Below are 13,539 nucleotides of genomic sequence, written 5' to 3' on the forward strand. Positions count from 1 at the left end.
TCAAATTCATAGTAGACTAAAATCTATTTGTAACTTTTATTATCCAATCCCGATACGGTAAAGTGTGAAATTAGGTCAAGGTTTATCTTAAAATAATTAATTAATTTAAAAAACCTGTTTCCCAACTAATAAGCACAAAAATTTTATTCTCACTAATCTATGTAAGACTATTCCTTGATACTAACGAAAGAGCAAAAACAAGAGTAATGGTTGCAACTGTAAAGACAAGTGCCCGAAACATCAAACTGACTATGTACAAGGGTAACAATGTAGCTACAACTACTATACAAGAAGTCACTCAAAATCTAAGAAGTCGCCTCCTCTTTTCAGATCAAGCTCATTTTTAACTCTGAGAAATTACTTTTCTAGGACACCAATAGAATGGATAGCCACATTCATAGATGTAGGTTCAGATCAAGCTCATTTTTAACTCTTGAGTAGGACACCAATAGAATGCATAGCCACATTCATAGATGTAGGCGGCTAGAAAGCAGAAGTGGCTTCAAGTCGGCAGTCACTTTCTTCTTTGCAGACATATTACGCAGGATAGCAGCCAAAGTTGAAATAGCTTCAACAACATACTTCCCTTTGTTCAACATAATACAATTTGCCCTGTCATGTGGAATTAGAAAGAGGGTCAAGCCATATTGAGCCAGAGATATTATGTAAACTTTAAACTGATGGCATCAGCCAAACAATAAAGCTCCTAAATCAATAGCATTTTATCCAATATCTAATCCAATTTCCCTCTCAACAATTTAAACAAATAAAGATAAAGAACAAGCATGCTAAACAAATAAAACATTTCTCCTTCAGAATAAGTTATGTTGAAGCTGTAAAAAAAAAAATAACGTAGTGAAGTTTTTCAAGGAAAACAAGAACTGTATTTGGAGGAATCCTAGAAGTAAACAGAATCGAATACAGGAGTTTATGGTTTTACTCATTTTACCTTGATCCACTAGCCACATCGGTAACTTCAGCTCTTGTAGGAATACCGGATTTAACAAGTGACTCCAGAACCTGTGTTGCCCAAATAACTGGCACATGAGCTGCACCACAGATGGACAGGATCTCTTCCTGCATATTAGCCAGCTGATCCCATCCACATTCCACAGCAAGATCCCCTCTAGCAATCATTACTCCCATGGCATTTGGAAGCTGCATTGCCTGGAGTAGTAAGACAGGCAATTTCTCGAACCCACTTAGGGTTTCAATTTTTAGAATGATTCCAAGCTTCTGAATCTTTCTCTTCTCCAACTCATGCTGGAGAATTTCAACATCTCGAATGTCTCGCACAAAAGAAATCCCAACCATATCAGCATTGGCGGCTACAAATTCAAGATCCATTAGATCTTTTGAAGTAAGCCCTTCAAAAGACATCACACTCTTGGGTATGTTGATTGATTTTTCAGAACCAAGTTTGGAGCCTTTTCTGCTGGCGTGAGTGATTGAGACAACAATTTCTGAGATACTGACTCCTTGGATTACTCCCCAAATCTTCCCATCATCAAATGCAATTGGTTCACCAGGTTTTACAGAGTCAAAAAGACGTGCAGAAGAGCATGTTATTCTAGGACCACTATGTTGTGATTTGCCTGATTCATCTAGACAAGGGTCTCTAGATATAACTAACAAGTCTCGGACCCTTAATCTTATTGATTGTTCATAAGGAGGGACATTCACCACTCGCCCCAGTGAAAGCTTCTTCTTGTTTATCTTGGCATAGAATTCTGTGCCAGATCCTACATATGCAGTCCGGGAACACTCTGCTATGAAACCAAAACCATCAAAAACTTGAAACTTATGAGATATCCTGAATACCCGTCGTCTTCCTTTAATATCCAAGAATCTTACTACATCACCTGCCTCAAGTTTAGCAAGAAACCTATAGTCATCAAGCAGCAGAGTGGCATCTGGTGATAAATGAGCAGGAGGAGGGCCTGATCCAGTATAAGACAACCAAACTTCAGCCGGGAAAACAACATCACCTTTGGGATTCTTCCTAGGTGAAATTTTCATCACTTTTGGACCAGGCGGTAGAGGGCCCGTCCTGAGTTTTGGGCCAGCCAAATCCATGAGAATGCGACATGAACTTTCCAGCATTTGGGAACTACTTTTCACACGCCTGATGATTTCACTCCACACACTAGGGTTGTCATGTGCACAATTGATTCGAAATACATTAGCACCTGACTGTATGAGTTCAGTTATAATAGTGTCACTCTGGATAGCTTCTTTGCCCACTGTAACCATAATGTGGTTAGGATTTCCATTCAGAGGAATACCAAATAATGATTTTGCATGCAAAGATGCTTTTTTCCGCATCACCAACATATTCATATCTTGTCTATCTTCATAGGCAAAATTCATGGCTTTAATCCTTTCTTTGTCATTCACAGATGCAGCCCAGAAGTTCTCAAGTATAAGGATGCTCGCATTTATCCTTGCAAGAACATGAGAGTTGACAGTTTCCAAGTCCAAAAGACCGACTGAAGAGAGCTCTTCCTTAAGTTGTTGGACTTCAAGGCTTCGTAAAGCCAAGTAGTGTACTAGGTTTGTTGCACTCTGCAAGTAATTTCTGCTAAAACAAATCAACTGTATAACTGAAGAAGGCCATGAAAAAGCTATAACCCAAAACAATATTTTATACTGAATGTACATTTTGGGAGGGAAGGATCTAAATCACTTACCTGTGGCATGCTTTAATCCTAGAAGTATTCCACTGTTCTAGTGACAATAAGTGCAATTGGACTGCCTTCAGCTTATCAAGAAGATCTCCTCGAGTGACTGGTGGGATATTTATATTCTCCTCTTGTTTAGAAGATAAAATACACAGCAGATCATCTGTTTCTGACTCCGCATCTGTTTCCACAGACTTAACATCTGAATCATTACTGTCATGAATATCTTGCGAGAGCCCAATGTCACGATTGGGTGATTTTCTACTGTCCTCCTCAAGTCCACCATCTCCATGTAATGCAGATAGAATTGAGTACCTTGACTTGATCTTCCTTCCGGGTCCAATAATGAGATGGTTGAGCTGAGCTCCAAGATATGTGATTTTCAAAGGCACACCCCAAGTTGGATTACTTAAATGGTGTCCATTTTGTTTCTTAATGGAGAAATCCAGAATATAAACACTCTGCAGGCCATAGGATTTAGAAAGAAAACAACAGTCAGCTGTGTTCTTGTATAATTTTCGTAAACTCTGAAATAAATGACATACCATTGGTAACTGAAAATTTGTTAGACCTTATATGTGGTTAACCAAAACCATACGAACAAAGCAAATACGCTAGAATGAAAACGAGGATGTTGCAGAACTAGTTTTACAAGCTCCCATGTTCAAAGGGAAGGAAGCATTACATTGTTTCCAAGTAGGCACTGAGTGTTGATAGCCTGAACCGGAACTACTTGAGCCATCATCAAGTGGTTGGCTCCTGTCAATTCCTGCAAAAACATTAATTGATCATTTAAATGTTCCTAAAAACTTTACTGCAAGAAAAATAATAGGTGTAGTGTTTAATAAGACAATATCATGTGATCACACACGTCCAGAATCAAGCTGTCCAAATATAAAGAGAATGATGGCAGCAAAGTGACTAATCTGACATTCATCAGTGACACCCTCCATCCCCCACTGCAAACATTGCCGTCCACCCATGCCCATAAACTATAAAACAAAAAAAAGAAAAAAAAGAAAAAAAGAAGCTGAAAAAGGAGAGTACGAACTGAGAACTTGAATCATTCATTTGGTATCATCACAACAGCCTGACACCAACTGTTTTGAGCTAGCTACTAGATGATGCAACAGTGACTGACATAAATTTTCATGTGGTTCAAACTTCGAACTCCAAAAGCTCTGACGACAGTGAATTTGTAAAAAAATTAAAGAAGGAAAACCATCAATTTGTTGTACTGCAGATTAGATGTTGTCTTTAAAATTACTCTGTCCTTAGGGCACAGGTTCTGCCTAATAATCTTCACAGATAAAATTAGCAAAGATACAACAACCTGTACTTTTATTAGAACCGTCCAGAACTAAATATCAAAATACCATAGAAAAATAATTCAGTAAAGCTTTTTTTAAAAAAAATAGAGCAGACTACGAAATTGGTGCCTAAGAAATGATTTTATTCTCACACAAATTCCACGCCAGCTTCCAGCCTATTAACTAGAACCAAAATATTCAAGCCCCACACCTTTGGTTGCAACACACGAATCATTTCCTAGAAGGACCATGTTCTAGTAGATGATCACGCTATCAGAAGCAAATAGCAAAAGAAGGTGAACTTAAGCAACATCGACAGGCACTTTTAAAGGATAACCTCATGGTACTTAAAGCGCTCGAGTTTACGTTATGGAAATCGAAAACTAAAAGTTCAACAGGTACGCAGGTAAACTTCATGAAGCTTAACCGAGAAGTGAATTCCAAAAGTGCACGCCTTACAGACATCGATAACAAGAACGATAGGCTGCCAAATGGTTACAGCCCCACGACAAGCCAGTGTTGGCGTTAAAACGTACTGCTCGCAGAAAGAGCAGCTGAATTGAAATAAACACGGCAAAAAAGGAACAAAAATGAAAAAAAAAAAAAAATACGTAACTAGGAATCAGTCATTATTGATGTTAAAATGTCCTACTCACAATAAGAGCAGCAGGAACGAAAGAAGCACGGCAAAAAATGAAGAACAATGAAAAAAATCGTACCTAGGAATCAGCTGAAATCGTCTATCTGTGAAGAAACACACTCAATCTTGGAAGATCCAGCGTTTGACGGGGACGAGAGGTGTCTGGAGAGGGATTAACTGTGCTAGGCTTCCAGCGTTCGTCGGAGATCGAGCTTAAGTAGAGGAGCGTGGTCAGCGCGTGCCAGATTCTATGAAATGTGTCTTCATCGTGTGCGCTCATTTGGCCCTCAATGTGAATCCAAACTAACCAGTCCACAGACTCGTGCAAACCTGATCCGGCCGCCTAAGCGCTATCATATCCCAAATTTTCTGTTTGCTACATGGGCTCACTGTCAATGGGACAAAATTGTGGTTTCTGTCCTAAGTACCAGCCCATTTAATTTAGAAACACTTCGATCCATTATCCAGCTGAGACTTCAAAGTTGTTCGAATACGCTTGTGGCCTGACTACACAGCCCATAGAAGGCCCATATATCTACACGTGTAGAGCAATTTTGGTATTTAAACATATTTCATTTTTAAAATAGCCATAAAAGGTGTACTAATTATTATTTTAACCATTAAAATTAATAAAATGATAAAAAAATTAATTATAAATATAATAAATATCATTTTTAACTTAGGATAAGAAGAAAATTTAGGTGAAATCACATAAAAACAAAATGCTTAATAACAGGCAAAGACGGCAATGAGAGCCATTGATTCAAGTGGGCCCGGGACAGTTCATTGGGTCTCAATTACTGTCTCAGATGCATCTCAGTACGTTTATTGTGCCTGTTAAGCTAATTAGTAATTACTGAATTTTTTTTTGAAACTAAAATAATCTTTATGAGTTTATTTTCTAACAGTATGAATAATTAAAATTAGTTTTTTTGCTATGGCATTAACGAATCCTACCTTCGAATGGCTACTATGCAAACTGTATTGTTGATTTGACTCAGAACGAAGAGCTGACCTGAAACGGAGGATCATGAGTAAGCCGAGTCCCTCGACATCCATTATCCCGTCCTCTTCGTAACAGAATGATCGCTGGGTTATTCCGCCACGCTGTGACGGGGTTGATTTTTCACGACCCCACTCTGCAACTAGGGGTGGCATAAGGTGAGCCAAACTAGAACTTTTATATGTTTGAGTTTAACTTGAACTCAAGCTCAAATTCAACCTCGAGCCTAAAATTGAAATCAAGTTTGAGAACAATTTTAAAATTCACCACATTAATGGGGTGTCATAATTTCATTAATTTATAGGAGTGATATCCCAATTACAGGGATTTATAATTGATTACAAGATATTTGATTTGTACAGACAAAGAATGATTGAATTTAATTAGCTCATGTAATAAAAAACCCTAAATAGGGCAATGATCCTTAATTGATTGAGGATCAATCTTAAGGCAATATCTTAAACAGCCCCCTGCAAACTAAGCGTCGGATTAGGACAGACGTGTAGCTTGAACCAAAAAACTGAAATAGAGGTCGAGAGACGCTTTTGGTGAAGATATCTGTAACATGTAAGTGAGATGACACATATTAAATGTGAATCTTTCCAGCAACAACAAGTTCACGCATAAAGTAAATGTCTAGTTCAACATGTTTGGCCCGTTTGTGGACAACAAGGTTGGAGCTCAAGAAAAGAGCGATTTTGTTATCGCATAAGAGAAATGGCCGCTTGGGAATGGAAACTTTGAGAACTCGAAGAAGATAGGTGAGCCAAAGAAGTTCGGCGGTCGTGAGAGCAAGAGCACGATATTCAAACTCACAGCTGGAACGAGAAACTGTAGGTTGCTTCTTGGCACTCCAGGAGACTAAGTTGTCACCAAGGTAAATAGAGTAACCAGAGGTGGAATGGCGAGTGTCAGGACAATTGGCACAGTCAGCATCAGAATAAGCAACTAAAGAGCCAAGAGAAGCAAACGGGTGAAAGGATAGACCATAATGGAAAGTGTCTTTGACATACCGAAGAATACGCTTAACAGTAAGGAAGTGGTCAATAGTGGGAGAGTGTAGAAACTGACTCACCGAGTTGACTGCATGAGCAATGTCGGGACGCGTGATGGTCAAATATTGAAGAGCACCAACATGAGATCGGTAAAGACTGGAATTCAAAAATAACTGACCAACAGAGGATAGATGTTGAGAAACCACCATTGGAGTGTGCACAGGCTTGCTGTCAAGTAATTGAGTCCGGGCAAGGATGTCGCGCGCATATTTCAGCTGACTAAGAAATAGCCCATCAGCGATGGGTGTGGCTTCAAGACCAAAGAAGTAGCTGAGAGAACCCAAGTCATTTGTAGCGAACACAGAATGGAGTTTGCTGGCAAAGCTATCGAACAAAGAGGGGTTGTTGCCCGTAATAATAATATCATCGACATATAAGAGCAGATAAAGGATGTCAGAGTGACGATGAAAGACGAAGAGCGAAGATCAGCCCGACTGCAGTGGAAGCCAAGATGTGTAAGGAAAGAGTTGAACCGTTGGAACCAAGCTCGAGGGGCTTGCTTGAGACCATAGAGAGCTTTCTGAAGCTTGCAAACATGATCAGGAAAGCGAGGATCATATACCAGGCGGTTGTTCCATATAGATGCATTCATTAAGATGACCATTGAGGAAAATATTCTTGATATCCAATTGACGGAGAGACCAGCGATTAGTAACAGCAATAGAGAGCACAACCCGAATAGTGGTAGTTTTGATGACAGGACTGAAGGTGTCGGTGTAATCGAGACCTGGTACTTGTGTAAACTCCTTTGCAACGAGACAAGCTTTGAACCGCTCAATAGAACCATTAGGCAAATATTTGGTCCGAAATACCCATTTAGAACCCACAATATTGATATGAGTCGGTCAAGGTACCAAAATCCAGGTACGATTATTTTGAAGAACTTGAATTTCTTCATCCATAGCGGCAAACCAGGCAGGATTCTTGGCAGAAGATTTGAACCCTTTAGGCTCAGTGGATGTTAAGAGAGCATAAAGTAGACCAGAGGAGTCAGAATACGCCAGATCAGCCGAGTGACGGGGTTTGAAAATACTAGCTTCGGCGCGTGTGACCATAGGATGAGAACCCACTGGAATAGCAGCAACAGGAGCAGTGGAATCAGCGTGTGGCAGAGTAGGTCATGTAAGAGAATGAGAGGCCTGCAAAGACTTTTCCACGGGATCAGTGCAAATAACACAGGGACAGGAGTCAGATTGAGTAATATGCCGGGAATGGGGCGCCGGAAAGGATGGGGGCCTGACAGTAGAAGAGAAACTGGGTTCCAAAAAGTTGGAGAAATGGAGAGAGGATAAAGGTTGAGCTAGGGAAGAGGCTATGGATGAAAAATAAGTCTCATCAAATTGAGCATGACGTGTGATATAGAGTCTAGAGGTGACAAGATTAAGACAACGAAACCCTTTGTACGATGAGCTATAGCTCATACAGATGCAAGGAATATTACGCGGCGAGAATTTATTGAGCATATAATCACGTAAACATGTGTAGACACGACAACCAAATGGATGAAAATTTTCATAATTTGGAGAAATACCATAAATAATTTCAAAGGGGGACTTACCTCCGAGAAGCAGTGTGGGCAATCGGTTGATGATGTAGGCAGCAGTGTGGGCAATCGGTTGATGATGTAGGCAGCAGTGCTAAAAGCGCCACCCCAGTAGCGAGGAGAAATGTGGGAATGGAAGAGTAAGGCCAAATCACTTTCAGTCAAATAATGGTGTTTTTGTTCTGTGCGGCCATTTTGGGTAGGAGTATAGGGACAAGATAATTGATGATGAATTCTCGAACAGCGGAGATGGTGTTTAAAATGAGTGCTAGTAAATTTTGTACCACCATCGCTTTGAAAAATTTTTATACAAAAGAATATTGGTTTTCAATAAAATTTTGAAATTGAAAAAATGTATCATAAAAATCAGACTTCAATTTCAATGGATAAAGCCAAGTAAAGCGAGAATAATCATCAATAAATAAAACATAGTAAATAAAACCCAAATTTGATGGTACTCGTGAAGGACCCCATATATCGCAATGAATTAAATCTAACAAATTAGGCAACCTTTTTGCATTGCGAGTATAAGGCAAAAGATGATTTTTGGAAAGTTGACATGTAGCACATAAATGCGGAGAGGGCAATAAGGAAGTAATATGAAGATGTTCATCTTTATTTAATAAAGAAATAATAGAATGATGCACATGGCCTAATCGAGCATGCCATAAATCATAGGAGGCATGAAAAGATTTATTTTTCAAAACGGAAATAAAGGCGTAATTTCCACGCTCTAGCACATATAGGCCTCCATCACGCCGACCGGTTGCCACCACCTTTCCTGCTTGGCGATTTTCCACAGTGAAAAAATTATTAGTAAACGTAATGGAGAAAGGAAAATCATTCGTTAATTTACTAATAGACAAAAGATTTTTAGTAAGATGGGGAACAACCAAAACATCTAATAATTGAAGATCTGGGGAAGGAGAAAGGTACCGGTAGCGACGTGTCATTCCCCACAGTTACACGATCCTTACCCATGTAGATAACCGATTGATCCAACGAGGAGTGGGTCGGAGTCATGTGGGTCAAGGCCCTGGTATCCACGAACCAGTCTGAATTTTGATTATCGGACATAGAACAATTTTGATTAAAGGATTCGGCGAGATGCGTCGAAGAGTATTCCTCCCATGAATAACGTTGCCGACATTGAACGACATAGTGCCCTTCCTGGCAGCAGATTTGGCACTGCGGGGGACGACGACCGTTGCTGGTGGTGGGACGGCTTTGGCCGTGACCAGAATCATCGTGCGGGTTGTGACCGTGGCCGGATTTGGGGGCTCCTCTGTTTTCGAAACTGGAGTGGCCGTCGTGGCTGTTTCCGCGACCCGGTCGATGGCAAGAAGAGCCACCGGAGCGCTGAGAAGGGACACGGTTGGCAGTGAAGGCCGCGGTGGAGGGAGTTGTGGGCTCGAGAGATTTCTAAAAATTCTCAAAGCTTTCCGCGCTGGATGCGATGTCGAAAAAACAGGGTAAGGGGGTTTGGGCAGAGGAAAAACCAAAGCATTTCGGGCCGAGACCACGGAGGAACTAGTGAGCCTTGTCGGTGTCATCAACGGGACGACCAATGGCGTAAAGTTGGTCACACAGGACCTTGAACGCGTGGGCGTATACCGTCACCGAGCAAGCTCCTCTTTTCATCAATTGAAGGTCGTCTTTGAGACGAATTCTACAGGCTTTAAACCTGTGACTAAAGGAATTCTCTAGAGCAAGTCATACTTCACGGGAGGTGGAGAGGCCGATGACTTCAGCCATAGCTTCTTCAGACAGAGAAGAGAGAAGAAGACTGAGAAGGCACTGGTCAGTAGCTTTCCACGATGAGTGTTTGAGGTTTGTTGTTTGAGACGTGGGAGGGTCAAAAAGAGGTGGTGGCACAAGGGTACTATCCACATAACCCAGCAAGCCTTGACTGTCGAGGAGCGAAAGGAACTGACACTTCCATAGAAGATAATTGGAAGATACAAGTTTGATGGTGACCATGTGAATCATGGTGTTTGAAAGTGAGAATACCAGAATAAGATTCAGAGGCCATTAAGGATCACAGAATGTTGATCACAGAATGTTAGTCCAGAATAGCTCTGATACCATGAGAACAATTTTAAAATTCACCACACTAATGGGGTGTCATGCTTTCATTAATTTATATAAGTGATATCCCAATTACAGAGATTTAAAATTGATTATAAGAGATTTAATTTGTACAGACAAAGAATGATTGAGCTTAATTAGCTCTTGTAATGGAAGGCCCTAAACAGGGCAATGATCCTTAAGTGATTGAAAATCAATTCTATGATCCTTAATTGATTGAGGATCAATCTCTTAAGGCAGTATCTTCAACAAAGTTCGAGCCCAAATATTTTAACTGAGTTTGAACTAGAGTTTGAACTGTGTTAGAGTTTCAACCTCCATTTAAAACTAAAAAAATAAAAAATTATAAAAAAAATAAGTAAAGAGAATATTGTCATGAATTGAGTACCATTAAACTACAAACTACCACAAAGGAGTCGAAGACTTTGAAATTGAGCATATACAATAACTAGCTTAATAGACCTAAAAGAAAGATCAAATGTCTTCTACTAACAAACACCTCAGTGTTTATTTTATTAGCAAACAACAATATTAGATGTTGAGGGACCCAAAAGGGCTAAACGATCTATCATCTTTGAGGTATGAGGTAAATAAAAATAACTATCAACCAACTTAAAGGGAAATTGACATGATTATTTAGAGTAAATAGTAATTTAATAAAAAAATATACTAGCGAGTCAATTCACGATCTAATAAGTCTAACTTGGAAAATCTCGAGTTTAGCTTGTTATATTTAACGAGCTTTACTTCAAATTCGAGCTCGAGCCGTACTCGAATAAAAACTAAATTGAACCGAATTTTTTTTTTAGCCATGCTCAAACTATTTGCTAGCCAGTTTGGGTTGGTGGCACCCCTACTTGAAACTTCATCCCATCCATGATCCTACCTTCGTCGTAACAAAGGTATTATAGCCACCACACCGTAACGAGGTCGAGTTTTCAACCCTGCTCCCATCTCACGATACCACCTTGCAATTTCATCTCTTATATGTCTTCCTTGCATATAAAAAAGATATTTATTAAAAATATTGAGAACGTTTGATTTATTTTTGTCAAATAAAAATATTAATTAATATAATATTACATACATTTATGATTTTTTTTTCTGAAAAGGAGACGGAATAGTTCACCCGTCCTGTGAAACGTGCCGGTGGTAAATTATGGTGACAGAATTGGTAGAAAATTTTAATTTTTTTTAATATATATTTTAAAATTGTAAAAGACAAAACGAAAAGCACCGAAAAATGGAAATCTCCATCTGCGGCCGTGATTAGTGGAATAATCATGTTCAGCTAAAAGAAAATAGGCAACCATGAACTAGACTCCACGATCACCGAATAAGCAAGGCCGGCGAAAGAAAAGCTTATCCTCTTAACGATGATTCATGGAAGGAAGATTTTTCTAATCCTCAAAATTATTCCTGTTATAAAATAAACCAAAAGCAAAACCATCACGAAAGATGAAATCAATGATTAAACAACAAAAAATAAAATAAAATCGTGGCTACCGCGAGAGAACTTAGGATTGAACGAAGATTTCCTTTCTTAAATCGGAGAACCGCACGTCTGGTGTCAGAAGAGACTCCACCAGGAAGAACAGTCCGGTGACTTGAGGAATCGGATTCAAGAAAGAAATTAGCCTTTACTTGAATCCACGTTGCTGCTCTCCCTACAATCATTCCGATCGATTAGCATGGCATTAGCTACAAATAAAAAATCTGAAAGGGGCGAGATCGGACGCCTTTAATGTTCTTCTGTCCCACACAAGGAATCAGACCGCAAGACTGAAAAAAAGAAAAAAAACTGCATAAATTAAACGAAGAAAGAAGCTCGGAGAATCAAGAGTGATTACCGGAAGAGATGGATCATCCTAGCAGATATACTGACAGATTTTCGTGCTTGAACTTTTAAGCTATAGCGGCAAAGAGTAATAGGAAAGACAAAACTGTAGCGTCACAGCGAACTGTTCACTGCTGATTGCTGACACTTCTGATTGAATCTCGTCTTCAGTGACGATTGAGATCCTTTCAATGAGTTATTGGTAGCGTTTTCTTTATCACCGTCCCATGCTGAAAACAATAAGAAATCCACGCCTGCGTGTATTAATATTATGGGGGAAAGTCTCTAACGAGGACGAGGCCTCTTTCAATCTTTCATTTGGCCCTTCCCTCCATAGAAATTTATGTTTAGATTTAGATTGAGTTGGGCATAGCGGTGGCATTGATCTGAGCCGAACCGAACCTGCTTATGTTCGAGCATAGTTTGATTTAAATATTTCGAAATCGAGTTGAGCCAGGGTGGTATCCATTCGAGCCCAGCTTATGTTCGAGCCGAATTTGATTTAAATATTTCGAACTCGAGCTCGAGCCCAATAATTTTAACCGAGCTCGAACTTCAACATTCATTTAAAACTTTTCAAAAAATACATGTGTTAAGTTCATACTCCAACATATATTTAAAATTTTTTAAAAATACATGTCAAATAAATTGTATATAGAATTATGCATATATTTTACATAAAATTAAGCATGACTTCTACATAAAATTGGACATGAACTCTACTTAAAATTGGGCATAAGGGTGGCAACAAATTTAGCTGAGTTTGAACCTTCCTATTTCGAGCCGAGTTTGATTTAAATATTTCGAACTCGAGCTCAAGCCGACTCTAACCTCAAGCCTATAATTGTAATCGAGCCTGAGCCTAATAATTTTAACCGAGTTTGAGCACGAACTAACCTACATTTAATACTCTAGATAAAATATATGTCAAATAAATTATATATAAAACTATGCATACATTTTTAAAAAAGAATGATAAGGGAGGTTCAGAATTGAATCTCGATAATGGATTAGATCGCACCAATATTAATCTTTTTTACCCCAAATGTTGTATATCTTATTTTGTAATTTTTGAATCTGGCCATAAATTTAAATTTACTGTGGCTTCCTTAGTGCCCTTGGTTGAAAATTTATATTCTAGGAAAAATTGGAAATATTTTTCCAATGATACATATTTCCAAAAAGTCATTCAAATAAAATCTTATTACTATTAGTGACTTACTACAAAATTATAATAAATATTTTAAAATTTTCTTAGGAAAGTTAAATGGACCTCTTATTGCCTCTTATAGGAAAATAAATAAAAATTAATAATCAATCTAATATATTATTATACTTATTGATAAATTTTTAATCAAATAAAATGTCAAACATAAAATTGC

General features: G+C 38.8%; 2 protein-coding genes across 3 annotated transcripts; both read right to left on the bottom strand.

The window, feature by feature from the left end:
- Positions 1 to 147: 147 nt before the first annotated feature.
- On the bottom strand, positions 148 to 4,853 carry LOC137962487 (plastidial pyruvate kinase 4, chloroplastic). 2 transcript variants are annotated; one of them, XM_068809377.1, is made up of 5 exons: positions 4,711 to 4,853; positions 3,367 to 3,450; positions 2,691 to 3,142; positions 950 to 2,581; positions 148 to 612 (listed from the first exon to the last, which is right to left on the bottom strand). In XM_068809377.1, exons 2-5 carry the CDS (start codon positions 3,424 to 3,426, stop codon positions 468 to 470), a joined length of 2,289 nt encoding a protein of 762 aa, XP_068665478.1. In that variant the 5' UTR covers positions 3,427 to 3,450; positions 4,711 to 4,853; the 3' UTR covers positions 148 to 467. The 2 variants fall into 2 exon arrangements, with proteins under 2 accessions (XP_068665478.1, XP_068665479.1); XM_068809378.1 differs by having other exon boundaries at positions 149 to 612; positions 950 to 2,578.
- Positions 4,854 to 6,220: 1,367 nt separating this feature from the next.
- Positions 6,221 to 7,293, bottom strand: LOC137963400 (uncharacterized mitochondrial protein AtMg00810-like). The gene is made up of 2 exons (XM_068810523.1): positions 7,172 to 7,293; positions 6,221 to 6,959 (listed from the first exon to the last, which is right to left on the bottom strand). Exons 1-2 carry the CDS (start codon positions 7,291 to 7,293, stop codon positions 6,221 to 6,223), a joined length of 861 nt encoding a protein of 286 aa, XP_068666624.1.
- Between the last annotated feature and the right edge of the window lie 6,246 nt (positions 7,294 to 13,539).

This window comes from Aristolochia californica, unplaced genomic scaffold (genome assembly GCF_029961685.1).
Source record: "Aristolochia californica isolate CCGP_79_NKW_82.1479 unplaced genomic scaffold, dmAriCali1.0.hap1 SCAF_4, whole genome shotgun sequence".
In the NCBI taxonomy this organism is placed as follows: Eukaryota; Viridiplantae; Streptophyta; class Magnoliopsida; order Piperales; family Aristolochiaceae; genus Aristolochia; species Aristolochia californica.